The sequence below is a fragment of the Emys orbicularis genome, chromosome 3 (assembly GCF_028017835.1).
Source record: "Emys orbicularis isolate rEmyOrb1 chromosome 3, rEmyOrb1.hap1, whole genome shotgun sequence".
Classification (NCBI taxonomy): Eukaryota; Metazoa; Chordata; order Testudines; family Emydidae; genus Emys; species Emys orbicularis.
This window is the reverse complement of record NC_088685.1, coordinates 195,634,654-195,655,085: the sequence shown is the minus strand read 5'-3', so window position 1 is coordinate 195,655,085 and position 20,432 is coordinate 195,634,654. Positions and strand designations below refer to the sequence as shown.

Genomic DNA, 20,432 nt, shown 5'->3' with positions numbered 1-20,432 from the left:
AAACATTTTCCTAAATAGCAACAACCAGATGTAATTCTGTTAGTGTACTGGTAAGGTGTACACTGTGTGTAAAGGCACAGGTGCATATTGAATGAAAGATACTTGCTACTATGATTTTTGTCTTTTTAAAAGCTTTTATAATGTATTTTTATTATGGCTTTTGTATAGTGCTCTAAGCACTTGGTCTGGGGTTGCTTCATAAATATAATTATTGTTCATAGAATATAGAATATCAGGGTTGGAAGGGACCTCAAGAGGTCATTTAGTCCAACCCCCTGCTCAAAGCAGGACCAATCCCCAACTAAATCATCCCAGCCAGGGCTTTGTCAAGCCTGACCTTAAAAACCTCTAAGGAAGGAGATTCCACCACCTCCCTAGGTAACCCATTCCAGTGCTTCACCACCCACCTAGTGAAAAAGTTTTTCCTAATATCCAACCTAAACCTCCCCCACTGCAATTTGAGACCATTACTCCTTGTTCTGTCATCTGGTACCACTGAGCACAGTCTAGATCCATCCTCTTTGGAACCCCCTTTCAGGTAGTTGAAAGCAGCTATCAAATCTCCCCTCATTCTTCTCTTCTGCAGACTAAACAATCCCAGTTCCTTCAGCGTCTCCTCATAAGTCATGTGCTCCAGCCCCCTGATCATTTTTGTTGCCCTCCGCTGGGCTCTCTCCAATTTGTCCACATCCTTCTTGTAGTGTGGGGCCCAAAACTGCACAGAGTACTCCAGATGAGGCCTCACCAATGCCGAATAGAGGGGAATGATCACGTCCCTCGATCTGCTGGCAATGCCCCAACTTATACAGCCCAAAATGCCGTTAGCCTTCTTGGCAACAAGGGCACACTGTTGACTCATATCCAGCTTCTTGTCCACTGTAACCCTTAGGTCCTTTTCTGCAGAACTGCTGCCTAGCCATTGGTCCCTAGTCTGTAGCAGTGCATGGGATTCTTCCGTCCTAAGTGCAGGAATCTGCACTTGTCCTTGTTGAACCGCATCAGATTTCTTTTGGCCCAATCCTCTAATTTGTCTAGGTCCCTCTGTATCCTATCCCTACCCTCCAGCGTATCTCCCACTCCTCCCAGTTTAGTGTCATCTGCAAACTTGCTGTGGGTGCAGTCCACACCATCCTTGTTATACTATTGTCTCATTGTTTACTTGTACTCCTCTGTCAGTCTGTATCAATCTGTTCTTTTGTTTTATACTTAGAAGGTAAGCCCCTTGGGGGAGGGAACATCTTTTTGTTCTGTGTTTGTACAGCAACTAGCAATGGGGTGTTGGCATGGGTGGCAGGTATAATAAGCCAGGGGAAGCTAAGCCTCCCCAAACAGCCTGGTCCATGGCCCCGCCTGTTCTCCACCCTGAGGCCCTGCTTCCGCTCTTCCCCCATGGCCCTGCCTGCCTTGCTCCTCTTCCTGCCCCTGCTCCGCCACTCCCCCCCAAGGCCCGCCCTTGCTCCGCCCCTTCCTCCAAGGCATCCATCGCCCGCTGCTTGCCGAGTTGCTCCTATCCTCCAACCCTTCTCCCCCAAGGACGCCCCGCTCCCTGCTCGCTGCAAAGGAGAGGAGCGAGCAGCGACAGCAAGCGGTGGGCAGGGGGGCCGAGCAGGATCGTGGCCTGGGGTGGAGGGGGGGCGGGCCTCAGGGGAGGAGTGGGGGTAGAACTTGGGGCCAAGCAGGGGGCGGGACCACAGTCTGGGCACCGGGGGAGCTTCCGGCACTCATGCCAGCCTCCCCAAATGCCAGAGCCACACGCCACCCATGGGTCCTGGTCCATGACTAGGGCTCCTAGGTGCAACTGCAGTACAAATAAATAAATACATCATCATCCTCTTAGATCTATTTGAAATTAAGAGATTTTCCAAGGCAATATATTGTTCCCATTTTAACTGAGGTACAAAACAGTTTTAATGCCCTTGGATCATGAGATTCCATGTCTGTTTCGGTTAAATACATTTGGGTAGTTTACATAAGTTCAGGATACATTTTATGACTATACACTATAACTGTCTAATGTAGAGTGTATAATTTCATAGATCTGAGAGGTAATGTTTGCAGCTGTCACACAGAATTGACATTTTACCTCATCTTTGTCAGTGGCGGTTACTTGAAGCACCATCGTCCCGTCTGGGGAGTTTTCTGGAACCGAGACCGTATAATTTGATAGTGGAAATTCTGGAGGATTGTCATTCACATCTTGGATAGTAACCAACACTATCGTGTTAGCTGTTTTAAGATCATTGTCCTGCTGAGTAGCCTAGAAAACAGAGTTTAATTCCATGAATTCCATAGACTGATAATATTCACCGACTCCAAGTGATTGGAACAACATGGCAAAATATACTGTTTGGGGCAGGAATTGTCTTTTATTCTGTGCTTTACAGTACCCAGTACAATGGGACCCCAATCCTGACTGGCCCCCTTGTCACTGCTATAATACAAATTAATGCTGCTGATTATTAACAACAATAGTAATAGCAATCGCCTCCAATTTTATTTTATGAAATTCAGACTCTTAATGTTTAACATGCTCTGCTGTAATATGATCATTACCTTAATCCCAACAGTAAGGAAGGAGCAATTCTCTCTGTCAATTGGGGTCCTTAATTCCAGCACTCCACTGTCAGCCTCAATTGAGAAAGCGCTGTGATAAACTGGAGGGTCCACTGGAATGCAAACAGGATGCTATTGGCTAGTGCAAATAAATCCTATCTGTAGAGCTGATCCAGTCCTGCTGTAATTCTGGTGTCCTCTCAGGTATGCCAAAATGTACCAGACATTATAGATGGGAAGAAGCTTCCATGGGAACTGCCACTGTCCTTTAAAAAAATCTTCTGAACCACACTCAGATTCCAAGGGCCTCCCATTATTTCCATTTTCTTTCCCTCAAGGACTGTGCTTTGTAATGACCCCTTTTGCAGCAGGAAACCTGGACATGACCCTCTTGGGAGACTGGGTGTCTTTCAAAGCCCACTGAAGAGAATGGGAGGGTTTTCACTGGGTGTAATGGGCTTTGAATCAGGTCCCTTGCTTGGGCTTTCTCCTTCTGGGGACAGAGTGAGCTGTCTCCACTTTTCTCCCAGCCCATAGGAGCTGAGAAGCCAAACATGGGCCTCCTGTGTGGCAAAGCATTTCACTCCCACTAGGCTACTAGAGCAGCCTGATTAAATCAGACATCAGACAAATTCTCTTGTAGGAGAAGAGCTGCAGGAAGCCATGTGACAGGCAATCACATTGCCGTGAACAAGCCCCAAATGTTGGCACAGTAAACACTGGCTTTGCATCCTCCATACATTCACCAGGCTCACTTCCACCTTGCCCAATTGCTTTGCACTCAGCACTCTATTCCTTTTTTTATTTCTAAGGTGAATTTTATGCAAGTGCAAGGTGTCAGATTGAGTGAGCTGAGGACTGGAGACCTCTATTTGTCCATGGAGCAGGTACAGCATTGCACTAGTAGTGTACACAGCTCCCCACTACCCCACCCATCTACCTCAACCCTCAGCTGGAGGAACCACCTCTGGGAATAAAAGGGATGCCCATTTTTCAAAAGTTAGACTCCAGCGGTAAAGCACCTAGGTGAGTTAGGAGAAGGGCTAATCAGGAAACAGTTTTCCCATCCTGCGAGAATTTTCAAGATTTCAAAAGTGTTTCCCATCCTGCACTGGGATAAAAAGTTGAAATCTCATAAAATTTTATTAACAACAAACTGAAAAACATTTTGGTTTGGGTCCAATGAAACATTTCAGTTTGATAATTTTGAAATGTTTCATTTCAATGTTGACCTTTTAAAAAAATTAGTATAAACTACATTAAATTTTGAAACAAAAAGCCATTTCGAACCAAATCCCTGAAACTTTTAATTTCAAAAATGTTGAAACAGGATCTTTCAAGAATTTAAAAACTTTTTTCCCAACATTCCTTCCAATTGGGTAATTTGTTAAAACCTACCCTTTCCCATGATCAGTTTAGGTTTTGACTAGTCAGCATTTTTGGCAAAAAACGTTCAGTGGAAAAATTCCCAACCTGTTCTATTTAGGAACATAAATCCCACTGACTTTCAATAGGGTTTGGTCTCCTAAGTACTTAAGTTAGTTTTGAAAATGGGACTTATCTGTCTAAGTCACTTAGGCCTTACAACGCTGAGCAGAGTAATGCCTTGTGGTGCTTTTGAAAATCCCACTAGGTGTCTATCTGCATCTTTAGGTAGGTAGATACCTTTTAAAATCTGTCCCTAAGTTCCATTTTCAACAGAACTTAGGCTCTTAAGTCACATATATGCTTTTGAAAATTGCACCCCACACGTGGTTGAGAAGTATGTTATTTTTGCTTACAAATCAGCATTTTAAATATCGATGTGTATGTGGAGAAAGCTATAACCTGCCTGTTCACTGCACTTCATTATCATCATCTTCACCGGTCTTAGCATAATAGGCAACTGCCTGAATGTATGTGTCCAGCAGACAATAAAGACTCTTACCATGTTGGATGCTGTATGATACTTTTTCATTTATACCTATGTCTCCATCTTTAGCAACAATCTTCTCTGGGAGAGTAGGCAGAATGCCAGTCTGGAAAAGGTGATTTGCAACAGTACATCACTGAAGACTTTTAAAAATATACATGATTGATTTCTAATATTAATTAATAAATTACAATTTTCATCATGGAAACAAGTTTTGAATGTGGCCATAAATCATACCTAGTCACCACTGGAACCTTGACAATATTATGACTCTCTTCCAGTTTTCACAGTGGAAAATTATGAACTAAGCATTTTATGAACAGTATTGTGCCCTTTTAAGGAACATCAGACTACATCAGAGTACTCAGTGATGAAGCGCACATTAAGAATACAGACAATAGCAGTATTACTCATTTCCTGGAAGACAATCAATGTTATAGGGAGCCTCAGTTATAGCCCTAATAAAAGCAGCAATGCGTTTAAAAAAAGAAAAACAGTACAGTGGTTGTAAAATCATCATCATCTTGGACAATGAAAAGGTGAACTTTCTCAGAGTAATAGATATGTATAAAGATATTACACTGGATATATGCATGGCTTACTGTACATGAATGTGAAAGTAATGGAAATAAACCATTTTACATTAGTAGTATGCAGTAAAAAGCTGCTACCTTGTTTTCTAGGATTGTTGCTTTGTACATTGATTGATTGAAATAGGGGTTCATTGTATCATAATCCCGTACATGAATTAGCAACGATGCTGTGCCATTGTTGACTCCAAATTTTTCCTATATGCCAAAAGGAAAAAGAAAACAAGGAACATTATATCAATGGGACCAGAATCATTCACCTTCCATATGGATAATTCCAGTGGAGGATGTGACAGAATATAGTGATGTGCTTTACAGTATTTGTATCTTTGCTCAAGTAGTTTGATCTTATCTGAGTTTGTCATTTCTAAGAATCCAGATAATTCTCTTGAATAAATATTATTATGTATTATTTTTATAATAGTGGCACCTAGAGGCTCCATTGTGCTAGGCACTGCAAACACACATAACAAAAAGATGGTTCTTGCCTCAAAGAGCATAAAATTTAAGTAAATACACAAACGTTCCTACACTCCAGTCCATAGGGGCAGAAACAGCCAAGGGAGGGACTACTGCACTGGGGGGTAGTGGGGAAAATGAGGCCCAGACAGGGCCACCCTTGCCCTGAATCCAGAGAGACCCCGCCCACTTTATGGGGGCACTGGGACCCAGGTGATGTCTTTCCTCCCCACCATGTGGACTTGAAAGAAAGTTGCAAAGAGGAGCCAGCCAAAGACTCCAGCCAGTACAGGCAGAAGCATCCAAAGCAGGGTCCTTTGGACATCGAGAACTTTCTACAGTTTTGACTGGACTTCCTTTGTCCTTTGCTGATTGGCTGTTCACTCCAACTCACCCCCTCCCCTGCCTTCACAGTCTGTTCATCTCAGTGTTACTCTTTTTACCCTATTCTCCCCTTCCTTGTCCACTCACCCCCTTCCCTTCAACATCCCCTCTCCTTCCATTTAGCTTGTCCTAAATACCCTCCACCTCCAAACAACTGTGGCACTAGCATGCCATTTGCTACCATCTCATTGTTCACGCTGTGTGTTCTGCCCTCTTACCTACCCTGTGTCTGTCTTGTCTATTTAGATTGTAAACTGTTTGGGGCAGGGACCATCTCCTACTCTGTGTCCTAGCACAATGGGGTCACAGTCCATGACAGGGGCTCCTAAGCATTATGGTAATATAAAATAAATAATAATAGACACATTGGCAAGAATGCCAGATGTCAGTGGATGATGGCACAGTCAGAAAGAATAAAGGAGATTGTATAGAGTGGTTAAGTGACTATATGAAGGAATTATGGGCAGCAAAAACATACTGTAGACATAATAGATGGATGTCAGGTATACATCCACAAACACAACACAGAAAGAAATGTATGGTATTGTGTGAATGGACGTTCAGTGGAGAGATCTCTTTCAGAACATCTAAGACCTCTGCTCAGGAGGGTGGCCTCAAAGAATTTATAGAAACCTACAGGACTTTAGAGGAAGCATGGTCTAGTGGTTAAAATACACAACTGGGAGTCAAGAGTTCTGGTGTTATTCCTGTCTTTGCCAAAAACTTGCTGTGTGAAATTGGGCAACTCACTCATATTAATCTCTCTGGGCTGCATTGTGAAGACCTCATTCACACTGGTGAAGACAATGGAACTCCTCGTGTGAATAGCTCCTCACCAGTGTAAGGGATTCAATGATCTGCCCTCTGTACCTGAGCTTCCTTCTCTGGAAAATACTGATATTAATATTTATCTCACAGGGATGCTATAAGACTCAATACAGTTATGTCTGTAAAGGGCTGTGAGCTCTTCAAATGGAAGTGCTGGAGTCATACAAAGTATTAGCATTGTATCTCTTCCTATCAGATAGGTATTTGTCAGATCTAGATCTAACTGAGATCTAGAAAATCTAGTGGGAATTAGCAAACCTGTGAATCTGAGACACAGTTACGTACTGGAGAAAGTGGTTCATCCTGCACACGGGATGTGTTTTAATGTGGCGTACCTTTGCTTGTACTGTTAGATTGAAACTGTTGATCTTGTTGTAATCCAAAACTTTTTTCAGCGTGATGTTCCCATCCCCTTCCTTTATGTGAAAGTAATCAGAGTTTGGACCCTATTAAATGAATTAGTTATATGGTTCACATGGATTTGTACAATTGTTAGAAAAAATGCATGCTTTTTTCTTTCACCACTTTCCTTATTGGAAGTCTTCCATCATCAGGGAATGAGCAAACCCCACCCCATCATACTGTAAGATACTAGTTTCCCCCTAACAGAGTCCATCTTTCCTGTTGGCACATCCTTGTATTGCACAGCTGACAGGAGGCAAAACAGAATAGGTGAAACAATGTGTCTTTCTGGCCCACTATTTATAGAACTGGCAGAGCCACTCAAAATTCCTTGACCCACAGAAACAGAACACTTCCCCTATATTGCAGAACAGTGTCCGTCTTTCTGTTCAGTCCTGTGTAATGGGGGCATTTAGGGCCTGATCTGAACCCACTGGAGTAAGTGGAAAATCTGCTATTGGCTATAGTAGGAGCAGGATCCTAAACTATAGCCCCATTGCAGCAGTGCTTCAGAGGCAGCCAGTACGAAGCATTATGGGAATTAGGTGTACCAGCTGCTGCTACTGCTGCATACAGCTGAACAGAAACAAGGGGCCTTTGTGCAGGACAGACCTAGGTGGAGAGAATCTCCACATCTGGAGAATAGAGCTTATGGACTGACCTACTGGTGAGTGATAGCCATGGTCTTGGAGCTATTCTGTTCCCTTCTTTACTGAGCTCTGTCAGTGTCTGCTGTAGAAGGCAGTCACCTACTTAGCTTACATCACATCTGCAAGGGAAGATCACTAGTCTCCCTTCATGTCTCTGTAATCAACATGCCATAGTTTCATGATCTCAAACTAATTTATGACAAAAAGTGCTGTGTAACATGATGGAAATGAGAGAAGATTTCATGCTTTACAATACTGTTATTAGATCAACATTGGCATTAAAAATGTCATATCTACATAACTGATTAGTAATTCTCTCTCTCGAAAAATTACAATGCACAAGGCATCACATAATGTTTCCTCAACTGCATCACCAAAGGAAAACAGACAAGACAAAACTCAGAGCTTCTTTGGAATTCCGATGATGGGGAGTCAGCTGTGAAGTGGCTCCTTCTTAGCCTTTTCTACTTGTAAGTATTGAAATCAATTAAATTAAACAGTTCAGACAGCAAAGGCCAGCTCCACAGCTATAGCCCCCTGACTTCAATTTACACAAGCTAAGGATCTGGCCTTATATGTCAAAGGTCTAAAATACACTGCCAATGAATAGAAACTTTCTGAAAATCCTTAAATATTATATGGTAAAAGAGCAGATTATTTCAATCACAGTCACTGAATCTCTAAAGCTTTACTTCTTAGAAGCTGTGTACATTACTGTGACTAAGGGTATGTCTACACTACGAAATTAGGTCGAATTTATAGAAGCCGGTTTTATAGAAATCGGTTTTATACAGTCGATTGTGTGTCCCCACATAAAATGCTCTCAGTGCATTAAGTCGGCGGACCACGTCCACAGTACCGAGGCTAGCGTCGACTTCCGGAGCGTTGGACTGTGGGTAGCTATCCCACAGTCCCCTCAGTCTCCGCCGCCCATTGGAATTCTGGGTTGAGATCCCAATGCCTGATGATGCAAAAACAGTGTCGCGGGGGGTTCTGGGTACATGTCGTCAGGCCCCTCCCCCTCTGTCAGAGCAACGGCAGACAATTGATTCGCGCCTTTTTACCTGGGTTACCTGTGCAGACAACATACCCCGGCAAGCATGGAGCCCGTTCAGCTCAGCTCAGCTCACCGTCACCATATGTCATCTGGGTGCCGGCAGACGTGGTACTGCATTGCTACACAGCAGCAGCTAATTGCCTTTTGGCAGTAGACGGTGCAGTATGACTGGTAGCCGTCATCGGCGATCTGGGTGCTGGCAGACGTGGGGCTGCATTGCTATACAGCAGCAGCTCCTTGCCTTTTGGCAGTAGATGGTGTATTACGATTGATATCCATCATCATCATATTCCTCAGTGAGTTCAGTCAGAGGCACCTGGGCAGACATGTTTTGTCTCCTGGAGACTCAGTCCTGCCGGCAGTCCTATTGAACCGTCTTGACGATGATGGCTAGCAGTCGTAATACAGCATTTTCTGCCAAGCACCCAGAAGATGCCGATGGCTATCAGTCATGCTGCACTGTCTGCTGCCAGCTTAAGATGTAAAAAATAGATGGACCAGATTTGTTCTGTGTTCATTTGCTTCCCCCTCCCTCCGTGAAATCAACGGCCTGCTAAACCCAGGGTTTTGAGTTCAATCTTTGGGGGGGCCATTCTGTGTGACAGTTGTTTGTGTTTCTCCCTGATGCACAGCCACCTTTGTTGATTTTAATTCCCTGTAAGCCATGTCGTCACTCGCCCCTTCCTCCCTCCCTCCATCAGACAATAGTTTCGCGCCTTTTTCCAGCCCAGACGCCATAGCACTGGGATCATGGAGCCCACTCAGATCACCGCGGCAATTATGAGCACTATGAACACCACGCGCATTGTCCTGGAGTATATGCAGAGCCAGAAAATGCCAAAGCAAAACCAGGTGAGGAGGCGATTGCAGCGATTGCAGCGATTGCAGCGCGGCGACGAGAGTGATGAGGAAATTGACATGGACATAGACCTCTCACAAAGTACAGGCCCCAGCAATGTGCAAATCATGGTGTTACTGGGGCAGGTTCATGGCGTGGAATGCCGATTCTGGGCCCGGGAAACAAGCACAGACTGGTGGGACCGCATTGTGTTGCAGGTGTGGGACAATTCCCAGTGGCTGCGAAACTTTCGCATGCGTAAGGGCACTTTCATGGAACTTTGTGACTTGCTTTCCCCTGCCCTGAAGCGCCAGAATACCAGGATGAGAGCAGCCCTCACAGTTGAGAAGCGAGTGGCGATAGCCCTGTGGAAGCTTGCAACGCCAGACAGCTACCGGTCAGTCGGGAATCAATTTGGAGTGGGCAAATCTACTGTGGGGGCTGCTGTGATCCAAGTAGCCAACGCAATCAAAGACCTGCTGATATCAAGGGTAGTGACTCTGGGAAACGTGCAGGTCATAGTGGATGGCTTTGCTGCAATGGGATTCCCAAACTGTGGTGGGGCGATAGACGGAACCCATATCCCTATCTTGTCACCGGAGCACCAAGCCACCGAGTACATAAACCGCAAGGGGTAATTTTCAATGCTGCTGCAAGCCCTGGTGGATCACAAGGGACATTTCACTAACATCAACGTGGGATGGCTGGGAAAGGTACATGATGCTCGCGTCTTCAGGAACTCTGGTCTGTTTCAAAAGCTGGAGGAAGGGACTTTCTTCCCGGACCAGAAAATAACCGTTGGGGATGTTGAAATGCCTATCGTTATCCTTGGGGACCCAGCCTACCCCTTAATGCCATGGCTCATGAAGCCGTACACAGGCAGCCTGGACAGTAGTCAGGACCTGTTCAATTATAGGCTGAGCAAGTGCCGAATGGCGGTGGAATGTGCATTTGGACGTTTAAAAGCGCGCTGGCGCAGTTTACTGACTCGGATAGACCTCAGCGAAGCCAATATTCCAATTGTTATTGCTGCTTGCTCTGCGCTCCACAATATCTGTGAGAGTAAGGGGGAGACATTTATGGCGGGGTGGGAGGTTGAGGCAAATCGCCTGGCCGCTGATTACGCGCAGCCAGACACAAGGGCGGTTAGAAGAGTACAGCAGGGCGCGGTGCACATCAGAGAAGCTTTGAAAACCAGTTTTGTGACTGGCCAGGCTACGGTGTGAAACTTCTGTTTGTTTCTCCTTGATGAACCCTCCGTCCCCGTCCCCCCCGGTTCACTCTACTTCCCTGTAAACTAACCACCCTTCCCTCCCCCCTTCGAGCACCGCTTGCAGAGGCAATAAAGTCATTGTTACTTCACATTCATGCATTCTTTATTAATTCATCACACAACTAGGGGGATAACTGCCAAGGTAGCCCGGGAGGGGTGGGGGAGGAGGGAAGGAAAAGGACACACTGCAGTTTAAAACTTTAAAACTTTAACACTTATTGAAGGCCAGCCTTCCGATGCTTGGGCAATCATCTGGGGTGGAGTGACTAGGTGGCCGGAGGCCCCCCCACCACGTTCTTGGGCGTCTGGGTGAGGAGGCTATGGAACTTGGGAAGGAGGGCTGTTGGTTACACAGGGGCTGTAGCGGCGGTCTCTGCTCCTGCTGCCTTTCCTGCAGCTCAACCATACGCTGGAGCTTATCAGTTTGATGCTCCAGCAGCCGGAGCATCGACTCTTGCCTTCTGTCAGCAAGCTGACGCCACCTATCCTCTTCAGCCTGCCTCTTGCTCTCTTCAGCCCGCGATTCAGCCCGCCACCTCTCCTCTCGTTCATATTGTGCTTTTTTGCACTCTGACATTGACTGCCTCCACGCATTCTGCTGTGCTCTGTCAGCGTGGGAGGACATCTGGAGCTCCGAGAACATATCATCCCGAGTCCGCCGTTTTCTCCTTCTAATCTTCACTAGCCTCTGTGAAGGAGAAACATTTGCAGCTGGTGGAGGAGAATGGAGAGGTGGTTAAAAAAGACACATTTTAGAGAACAATGGGTACGCTCTTTCATATTAAATTTTGCTGTTCACATTACAGAGCACAGGTGCTTTCGTTACAAGGTCGCATTTTTCCTCTTATATTGAGGGCCTGCCGGTTTGGTGTGAGAGATCACTCACGCAGTGCCAGGCAACAGATTTCGGCTTGCAGGCAGCCATGGTAAGCCACAGTCTTTTGGCTTTTTTAACCTTCTTAACATGTGGGAATGGTTTCAAACAGTAGTGCCCTCATTTCCCATACCAAGCACCCGTTGGGTTGGCCATTTAAAATGGGTTTGCAACGTAAAAGGAGGGGCTGCGGTTTCCGGGTTAATATGCAGCACAAACCCAACTACCCCCCCCCCCACACACCCAATTCTCTGGGATGATCACTTCACCCCTCCCCCCCACCGCGTGGCTAACAGCGGGGAACATTTCTGTTCAGCCGAGCAGGAACGGGCACCTCTGAATGTCCCCTTAATAAAATCACCCCATTTCAACCAGGTGACCGTGAATGATATCACTCTCCTGAGGATAACAAAGAGAGATAAGGAATGGATGTTGTCTGCATGCCAGCAAACACCGGGACCATACGCTGCCATGCTTTGTTATGCAATGATTCCAGACTACGTGCTACTGGCCTGGCGTGGTAAAGTGTCCTACCATGGCGGACGGGATAAGGCAGCCCTCCCCAGAAACCTTTTGCAAAGGCTTTGGGAGTACATGAAGGAGAGCTTTCTGGAGATGTCCCTGGAGGATTTCCGCTCCATCCCCATACACGTTAACAGACTTTTCCAGTAGCTATACTGGCCGCGATTGCCAGGGCAAATTAATCATTAATCATTAAACACGCTTGCTTTTAAACCATGTGTAATATTTACAAAGGTACACTCACCAAAGGTCCCTTGTGTGCCCTCAGGGTTTGGGAGCATGCCTTGGGTGAGTTCGGGGGTTACTGGTTCCAGGTCCAGGGTGATAAACATATCCTGGCTGTTGGGGAAACCGGTTTCTCCGCTTCCTTGCTGTGAGCTATCTTCATTGTCTTCATCATCATCTTCCTCGTACCCCGAACCCGCTTCCCTGTTGCGTGATTCTCCATTGATGGAGTCAAAGCACACGGTTGGGGTAGTGGTGGCTGCACCCCCTAGAATGGCATGCAGCTCCGCGTAGAAGTGGCATGTTTGCGGCTCTGCCCCGGACCTTCCGTTTGCCTCTCTGGCTTTGTGGTAGGCTTGCCTTAGCTCCTTAATTTTCACGCGGCACTGCTGTGCGTCCCTGTTATGGTCTCTGTCCTTCATGGCCTCTGAGACTTTCTCTAATATTTTGCCATTTCGTTTACTGCTACGGAGTTCAGCTAGCACTGATTCGTCTCCCCATATGGCGAGCAGATCCCGTACCTCCCGTTCTGTCCATGCTGGAGCTCTTTTGCGAACCTGGGACTCCATCATGGTTACCTGTGCTGATGAGCTCTGCATGGTCACCTGTGCTCTCCACGCTGGGCAAACAGGAAATGAAATTCAAAAGTTCGCGGGGCTTTTCCTGTCTACCTGGTCAGTGCATCTGAGTTGAGAGTGCTGTCCAGAGTGGTCACAATGAAGCACTGTGGGATAGCTCCCGGAGGCCAATAACGTCGAATTCTGTCCACACTACCCCAAATCCGACCCGCAAAGGCCGATTTTGGCGCTAATCCCCTCGTCGGAGGTGGAGTAAAGAAACCGGTTTAAAGGGCCCTTTAAGTTGAAAAAAAGGGCTTCGTCGTGTGGACGTGTCCAGGCTTAATTCGATTTAACGCTGCTAAATTCGACCTAAACTCGTAGTGTAGACCAGGCCTAAGAGAAATGTACTCTTTTCAATCACATTAATTAGCACCGCATTAACGGGTGCAGTATTTAAAGCACTATGTGACACATGTTTTAACTTGTCAGGGGTTCTCCTTTTTAAGTTTATTTCCCTGCTTAAATAAAATAAGTTGTTTGCATAACTTGGCAATCAGAATAATAATTTTGTGATACATTAGTTTGACTCTATAAGGTTCCCTGTTTGTCAGTAAAAGACTGACAAAGAAGTGTGAATGAACAACTAACTATGCGGGGAGGCAATGAATCTAGTGGTTAAAGCAGAACTTAACCAAGTTGACTTAACCTCTCTGTGTCTCAATTTCCTCATTTGTAAAATGGTCATGATAATTAGAACTCAATGAATACCTCAAAACATTTGCAGAGTATTTGCTTAAATAAAAAAAAACCCCCCAAGTTTCTTCAGCTATGCTTGTGCCCACTTTGCAGCAGTTTTCCATAAATATTATAGAGAATGGGTTTAGTGGCGGAAATACTTTCAGAAAAACTGAATATTACAGAATATCCATGGACAGTAGATCTTGAACTGCCAGTATTTACACTGGAAACCTGAGTCTAAGAGTTACACTCATCCAAGCAAGGAACAAAAACGATACAATGTGTCCTATGTATCCAATCAAAACAAACCAACATAACTTGAATTTTTAATATTGAGCAATTTCAAAGCACGGCTCACAGACCATCTCCATACAAAGGGCCAGATCCTCAGCTGGTGTAAATGTCATAGGTCCATTGACTTGGATTGAGCTATAATGATTTACACAAGTTAAGGACCCTGACCCAAAGAACTTTTCATAACAACGATTCTGAAAACAATTTTGGATAATGAAAAGATAAAAGAAAATCATAAGCTGCTCATGGACAGCTGATTAAGAGAAATAGAGGCTACATTTCTCTGATAAATTATTCACTATGAATTATTTCATTCCATTGGGCAGGTGGAGGACCATGTAAAAGCAGCTGACTGAAAGAATCCCTGTGTCGAACAGTACCCAGAGAGGGAAAACCTCTGGGTGGGATAGCAAAAATGGCTTTAAGTTCCTGGGCCAGCTGTGTGCCAGGCTGGTCCCCTGGCATAGATTAGAACAGCCTTCAGCCTGCTGTAACTTGTGCCCGCTCAACAGGCTGATCAGCAGGGCATAGGAAAGCCCTGGTCAGACCCCACATCTTCCTACACTGACCACAGGGTGCGGGTTGGCGTAGGAGCTGTTTTGCTGGCTTTTTTGTCCCTGGAGGATCCCATTATATATGGTAATCCTTCTGATGCTGGCTTTTGGCACCTTTTCAGTTGCAATACTGTGCAGCATGGTGACAGCACAGTCCAGGACCTGGTCTGTATTTGAATTATTAAAGATAGCTTGATGTTCAGAATCTATGAGAAATGAAAGGCACTTACCAAAAGACTGTAACTAATGATGCTGAAATCAGGTGTCAGATCTTTATCCTGAGCTTCCACTTTTATTACTGTCCGATTTACTTCAGTTGCCTAGATGAAACAAAGAACATAAGCAGTCTAAGTCTCAAATTCTTCCCTCTTCCTTCCTTACTCCCGGAAGGAAATCATCTGCAGCACCCCCTTCGCAGGTACAAATCACTCCTCCCAACATGTGCTAACTCAGCTCCACTCATCAGCATGTCGAGGGCTCTGCCCATTCCCCATCCCATCCACCTGCTCAGACAGGGAATATTGTGCATGCAGCCCCTGCTCTCCTCTCCAGGCTCACGCCAAGATTAGGGGAAGCTACACAAGAATTTGTGGGGTGCTTTCTCCATCTAACTCCTCTGAGCAGCTGCATTAGGACCAGATATGATCTGGCCCCAAAATAGTAATTAAAAAAATCAAGATTTCTTTAACACTTGCTATATGTGACCATAAACATTATTTCCTACCTCTGATATTGAAACGCTGTAGTGGGTTTCTAGAAATACTGGAGAATTGTCATTTATATCATTTAAGAATAATTTACGTGCATTCTTCACTTTTTCATCCTTAATAATGTAAACAAAAGATATTTAGCAAGAGCAGCCGGGAGTGGTCAACAATTGTCGTACATGTCATCATATCAAATAGTAGCTTTAAAGGGACACAAAGGATGTTCTTTCAGTTTCAAACATTTATTTAACACATGGAACTCCTAATGTAACTCAGCAGTGGAAAAGAAGACTATCATTGCTTATTAAGCTGGTGAAAGGTTTGTGAAAGTTGCTTTATTTTTAAAACTTGTATTCAGTTTTATAAAGACAATATTTTTATTCAACTTGGCAGCTTTAAAACAAATACATTTTCTGTAATATGCTCTAACAATTCTCAAGAAAATATTTGCCACAGGGTAGTGCTATTGGGAAAATAACAATCACTTATTTATGTTACACTTAGAAGGGGAAATAATTCTGTAGATATATAATGCCTTTTACTTACTATCCCAGTCCTTTGGCAATAAATATCATAAAAAAAATCGCTGCTCTGGAAAAAAAAAAGAAACATTTACTAAATCATTTGTTCTAGATCATTCTAATTATCCATGAAATTATAATACAATTATCGATATGTGTTTCTGTCAATAAATAAATGGCAATATGATCCAAAAATATTTTTGGCATCTGGCTCCACAGTCATGGCATACGTGGTGGTGGGATTTTTACAGTACAATATCTTAGCTAATTTTTCTATTTGAATAAATTATATTAAAAATCTTTTTTCTTGTACTGCAGAGAACCGATTACAATGGATTTATTGTCATTTTTAATTGGATGCCATTCAACAACCTTTAATATGCACCCACACCATTCCCAATATTAGTGCCTCCGATTAGTATTGATATCTTTGATATGAAATTGACAGGGAATGGTGTGCTGTGAATAAGAGACACAGAGATCACGAGCGGCATAAAATTGACATGAAAATATTTTTTCTTGTTTGGAAATAAAATCTGAATGTGAAATAAGATTAAAGTTTGTTGGTAAAAATCAATTATTACATGAACTGGAAGCCTTGTTTTTAAAATATATACTCCTTAAAGTACCATTTTATTCTGAAAAGTACAAATGGGCCTCTTCTGCTCTCTCTGTAGATTCAGAGGCATATCTGCTAACTTCAGTGACAAAACCACATTATTTCTGCTTTATGTATTCCTATTCACCCTGCAGAGCTAGCCTGGGAGAAGGATGTGCGTTCTATCCCTTCTATACATCACCAACAGAAGCCAATTAAACTATTCAAATGTGAGAAGTTAAGTATGTGTGTAAATGTTTGTAAGATCAGAGCCTCCATTCTAATTAGTTATATCTTTTCCATCCCTCTTTGAAGGCATGTTGTATTAATTTTAATAGAATAAATGGGACCAGAGAGTAAAAGGTGTTATCGTGACCTTGTTACTGTACAACACCAATAGCTGTACATTTGGGGTAAAACTGAAGGCTCAATTATTACAACAGGCAGTGCGGTTGTACAGGTTTCACTGAGGCTACAATTTGAAGACGGGGGGAGACTGGTCCTAATTTAGCCTACAGGACTTTTATTACTGTTAATGATGCATAAGAAGGAAAAATCCAGCTGAGTTTGCTGGGCTGGCAATTACAGAAAACTGCTTATTACTTGTAAAAGCCATTTAATCGAGAAATCATTGAGAGACGGACCCAGAAGCCCAGGGTGCTTTTTACTGAGTCACTTTTTGGAGTACAGCCCAGCTCAAAGGGCAGATGAGCACTTTAAATGCGTATAGCCTTTTACTCTTTGAACTGTCAAAAAAATTACACCTAAGCCTTAAATGTAATCAACAGGCTACCTCAAGGGCATCAGTATCCAGTGGCTTAGTAGTCCTCACGGTTGCATTATTAGATCCAGGAGTGAATAATAGCTCCACATATAGTAAGTGTTCTGGGAATATGAATGCTTCTAATGTCAATTTCACATTTGGTGGAATATTTGTAATCCATTCAATGTCCCCTATAAAGAAAATATAGTAAAATAGTTTGCTTTATTATAAATAAATGCATTGGTTCATTTCAATCCTTACATTTTGACATAATACATCAACTATGGATTATTGATAGTATTACTTGCAGAAAAAGTGTGATATATTTTTAAGGCAGAATTTATATAAATTCCATAACCTGTAATTAAATCATTAATGAATGAGATATTAATCTATAACTTCCTAATGTACAGAACTGTATTCTGAATAGTTTTATAGCTTTTCAGCCATTCAAAACCACTTTTATTCTATTATATATTTGTCATCTATGGATACTGTGCCCAGAGCTAATAAAATAATGTAATTTCCCCCTAGATTTACTGGAGATGCAAAATTTAGTTAGATGTTTAGGCCCTCATCCTTCAACTTCTACTGCGGGAGCAGATCCCTGCATGCTCAGGGAGCACCACCAACTTCACTGGAACTCTATGTGGTCCCACATGGAACAAGTTGCAGGAGAAGGGCGTTGGGTTTTAAATCCTCTCCTCCACCAATGTTTGTGGGCATTTCAGATCTAATGATTCAGCCCATTATGCAGATTGGGTCCAATATAGATTTGGATTCAGGTTCAGACTCTGAATCCCCACTCCACTGTTTTGGGTTGTTTAAGCTGGGGTTTTGGTGCTGAATAGCATCTCTATATCCCAATCCTTTTCTTCACTCTATAACATGTAGAACAGTAAAATCTTGAAATCAATTTGTATGCTCACCTAGACTCCCCCCGCCCAGCTATTTATTTACTTAGGAAGTTTTAAGAGATTTACAAATCATTAAAAGAACAGGAGTACTTGTGGCACCTTAGAGACTAACAAATTTCTTTGAGCATAAGCTTTCGTGGGCTACAGCCCACTTCTTCGGATGAATAGAATGGAACATATATTGAGGAGATATATATACACATACAGAGAGCATGAAAAGGTGGGAGTTGTCTTACCAACTCTGAGAGGCCAATTAAGTAAGAGGAACAACACATCACTGAACAAAAACACTGACCCAGGAACCTATCCTTGCAACAAAGCCCGATGCCAACTCTGCCCACATATCTATTCAAGTGACATCATCATAGGACCTAATCACATCAGCCACATCATCAGGGGCTCGTTCACCTGCACATCTACCAATGTGATATATGCCATCATGTGCCAGCAATGCCCCTCTGCCATGTACATTGGCCAAACTGGACAGTCTCTACGCAAAAGAATTAATGGACACAAATCTGACATCAGGAATCATAACATTCAAAAACCAGTAGGAGAACACTTTAACCTGTCTGGTCATTCAATGACAGACCTGCGGGTGGCAATTTTGCAACAAAAAAAGCTTCAAAAACAGACTCCAACGAGAAACTGCTGAGCTTGAATTGATATGCAAATTAGATACAATCAATTTAGGCTTAAATAGAGACTGGGAATGGCTGAGCCATTACAAACATTGAATCTATCTCCCCATGTAAGTACTCTCACACTTCTTATCAAACTGTGGGCTGATGGAAGCAGCGCAGGCCAAGGGACATGCTGGCTGCCCTTCCTGCAGCTCCCATTGGCCTGGAGCAGCGAACCGTGGCCAGTGGGAGCCGCGATTGGCCGAACCTGCGGACACGGCAGGTAAACAAACTGGCCAAGCCTACCAGGGGCTTTCCCGGAACAAGCGGCAGACCGGTTTTGAGAACCACTGACTTAGGCAACTGAAAACTCTGATGTTTTTGCAGAAAATAATTTAGAAACATCTGAAAGAAGCATTGCATTTAATTCCTATATCAAGAAAGAAAATTAAATAAATATTAGACCCACTCAACTCTTCTAAGGCTAGGTCTACACTACCCGCCTGAATCGGCAGGTAGAAATTGACCTCTCGGGGATCGATTTATCGCGTCCCGTCAGGTCGCGACAATCGATCCCCGAATCGACGCTCTTACTCCACCAGCGAAGGTGGGAGTAAGAGCCGTCGACGGGAAGCCGCGGAGGTCGATTTTGCCGCCGTCCTCACAGCGGGGTAAGTCGGCTGCGATACGTCGAATTCAGCTACGCTATTCGCGTAGCTGAATTTGCGTATCTTAAATCGACCCCCCCCTGTAGTGTAGATGTAGCCTTATACTAACATGTTCTGACATCTAGTGGCAAGTCACTTAAGGGACACTGGTTAGGTTTAAAATTGTAATGTATATTCTTTCTCAGATACTCTTACTAAAATCAGAAGGGACCATCGTGATCATCTAGTCTGACCTCCTGCACATTGCAGGCCACAGAACCTCACCCACCCACTCCTGTAATAGACCCCTAACCTCTGGCTAAGTTACTGAAGTCCTCAAATCATGGTTTAAAGAGTTGAAGTTACAGAGAATTCACCATTTACACTACTTTAAATCTGTAAGTGACCCCATACCCCATGCTGTAGAAGAAGGCAAAACAAACAAACAAACAAACAAAAAATCTACGGTCTCTGCCAATCTGACCCAGGGGAAAATTTCTTCCCGACTCCTAATATGATGATCAGTTAGACCCTGAGCATGTGGGCAAGACCCACCAGGCAGATACCTGGGAAAGAATTCTCTGTAATAACTCAGAGCCCTCCCCATCTAGTGTCCCGTCTCCAGCCATTGGGGATTTTTGCTACAAGCACTCACCGATGGGCCACACGCCATTGTAGGCAGTCCTGTCATACCATACCCTACATAAACTTATAAAGCTCAGTCTTTGCCCCACATTGCTGTCTTGTGACGTTGCTCCAGAACTTCACTCTTCTGATGTTTAGAAACCTTCAACCAATTTCAAGCCTAAACTTGTTGATTGCCAGTTTATTTTCATTTTCATGTGTCCACATTGGCGCTTAACTTAAATAACTCCTCTCCCTCCCTGGTATTTATCCCTCTTATGTATTTATACATAGCAGTCATATCTCCCCTCAGCCTTCT

General features: G+C 43.9%; 1 protein-coding gene across 1 annotated transcript in view; it reads right to left on the bottom strand.

Moving 5' to 3' along the window:
- Window positions 1-20,162, bottom strand: part of LOC135876312 (protocadherin Fat 4-like) — a 77,905-nt gene extending 57,743 nt beyond the window's left edge. Inside the window, exons 1-8 of the mRNA XM_065401491.1 lie at window positions 20,145-20,162; window positions 15,438-15,536; window positions 14,944-15,033; window positions 7,062-7,172; window positions 5,137-5,253; window positions 4,481-4,571; window positions 2,554-2,666; window positions 2,084-2,257 (exon numbers count right to left, since the gene is read on the bottom strand). Of these exons, the coding sequence (XP_065257563.1) occupies window positions 2,084-2,257; window positions 2,554-2,666; window positions 4,481-4,571; window positions 5,137-5,253; window positions 7,062-7,172; window positions 14,944-15,033; window positions 15,438-15,536; window positions 20,145-20,162 (813 nt within the window). The remainder of the gene's footprint in view (window positions 1-2,083; window positions 2,258-2,553; window positions 2,667-4,480; window positions 4,572-5,136; window positions 5,254-7,061; window positions 7,173-14,943; window positions 15,034-15,437; window positions 15,537-20,144) is intronic.
- Between the last annotated feature and the right edge of the window lie 270 nt (window positions 20,163-20,432).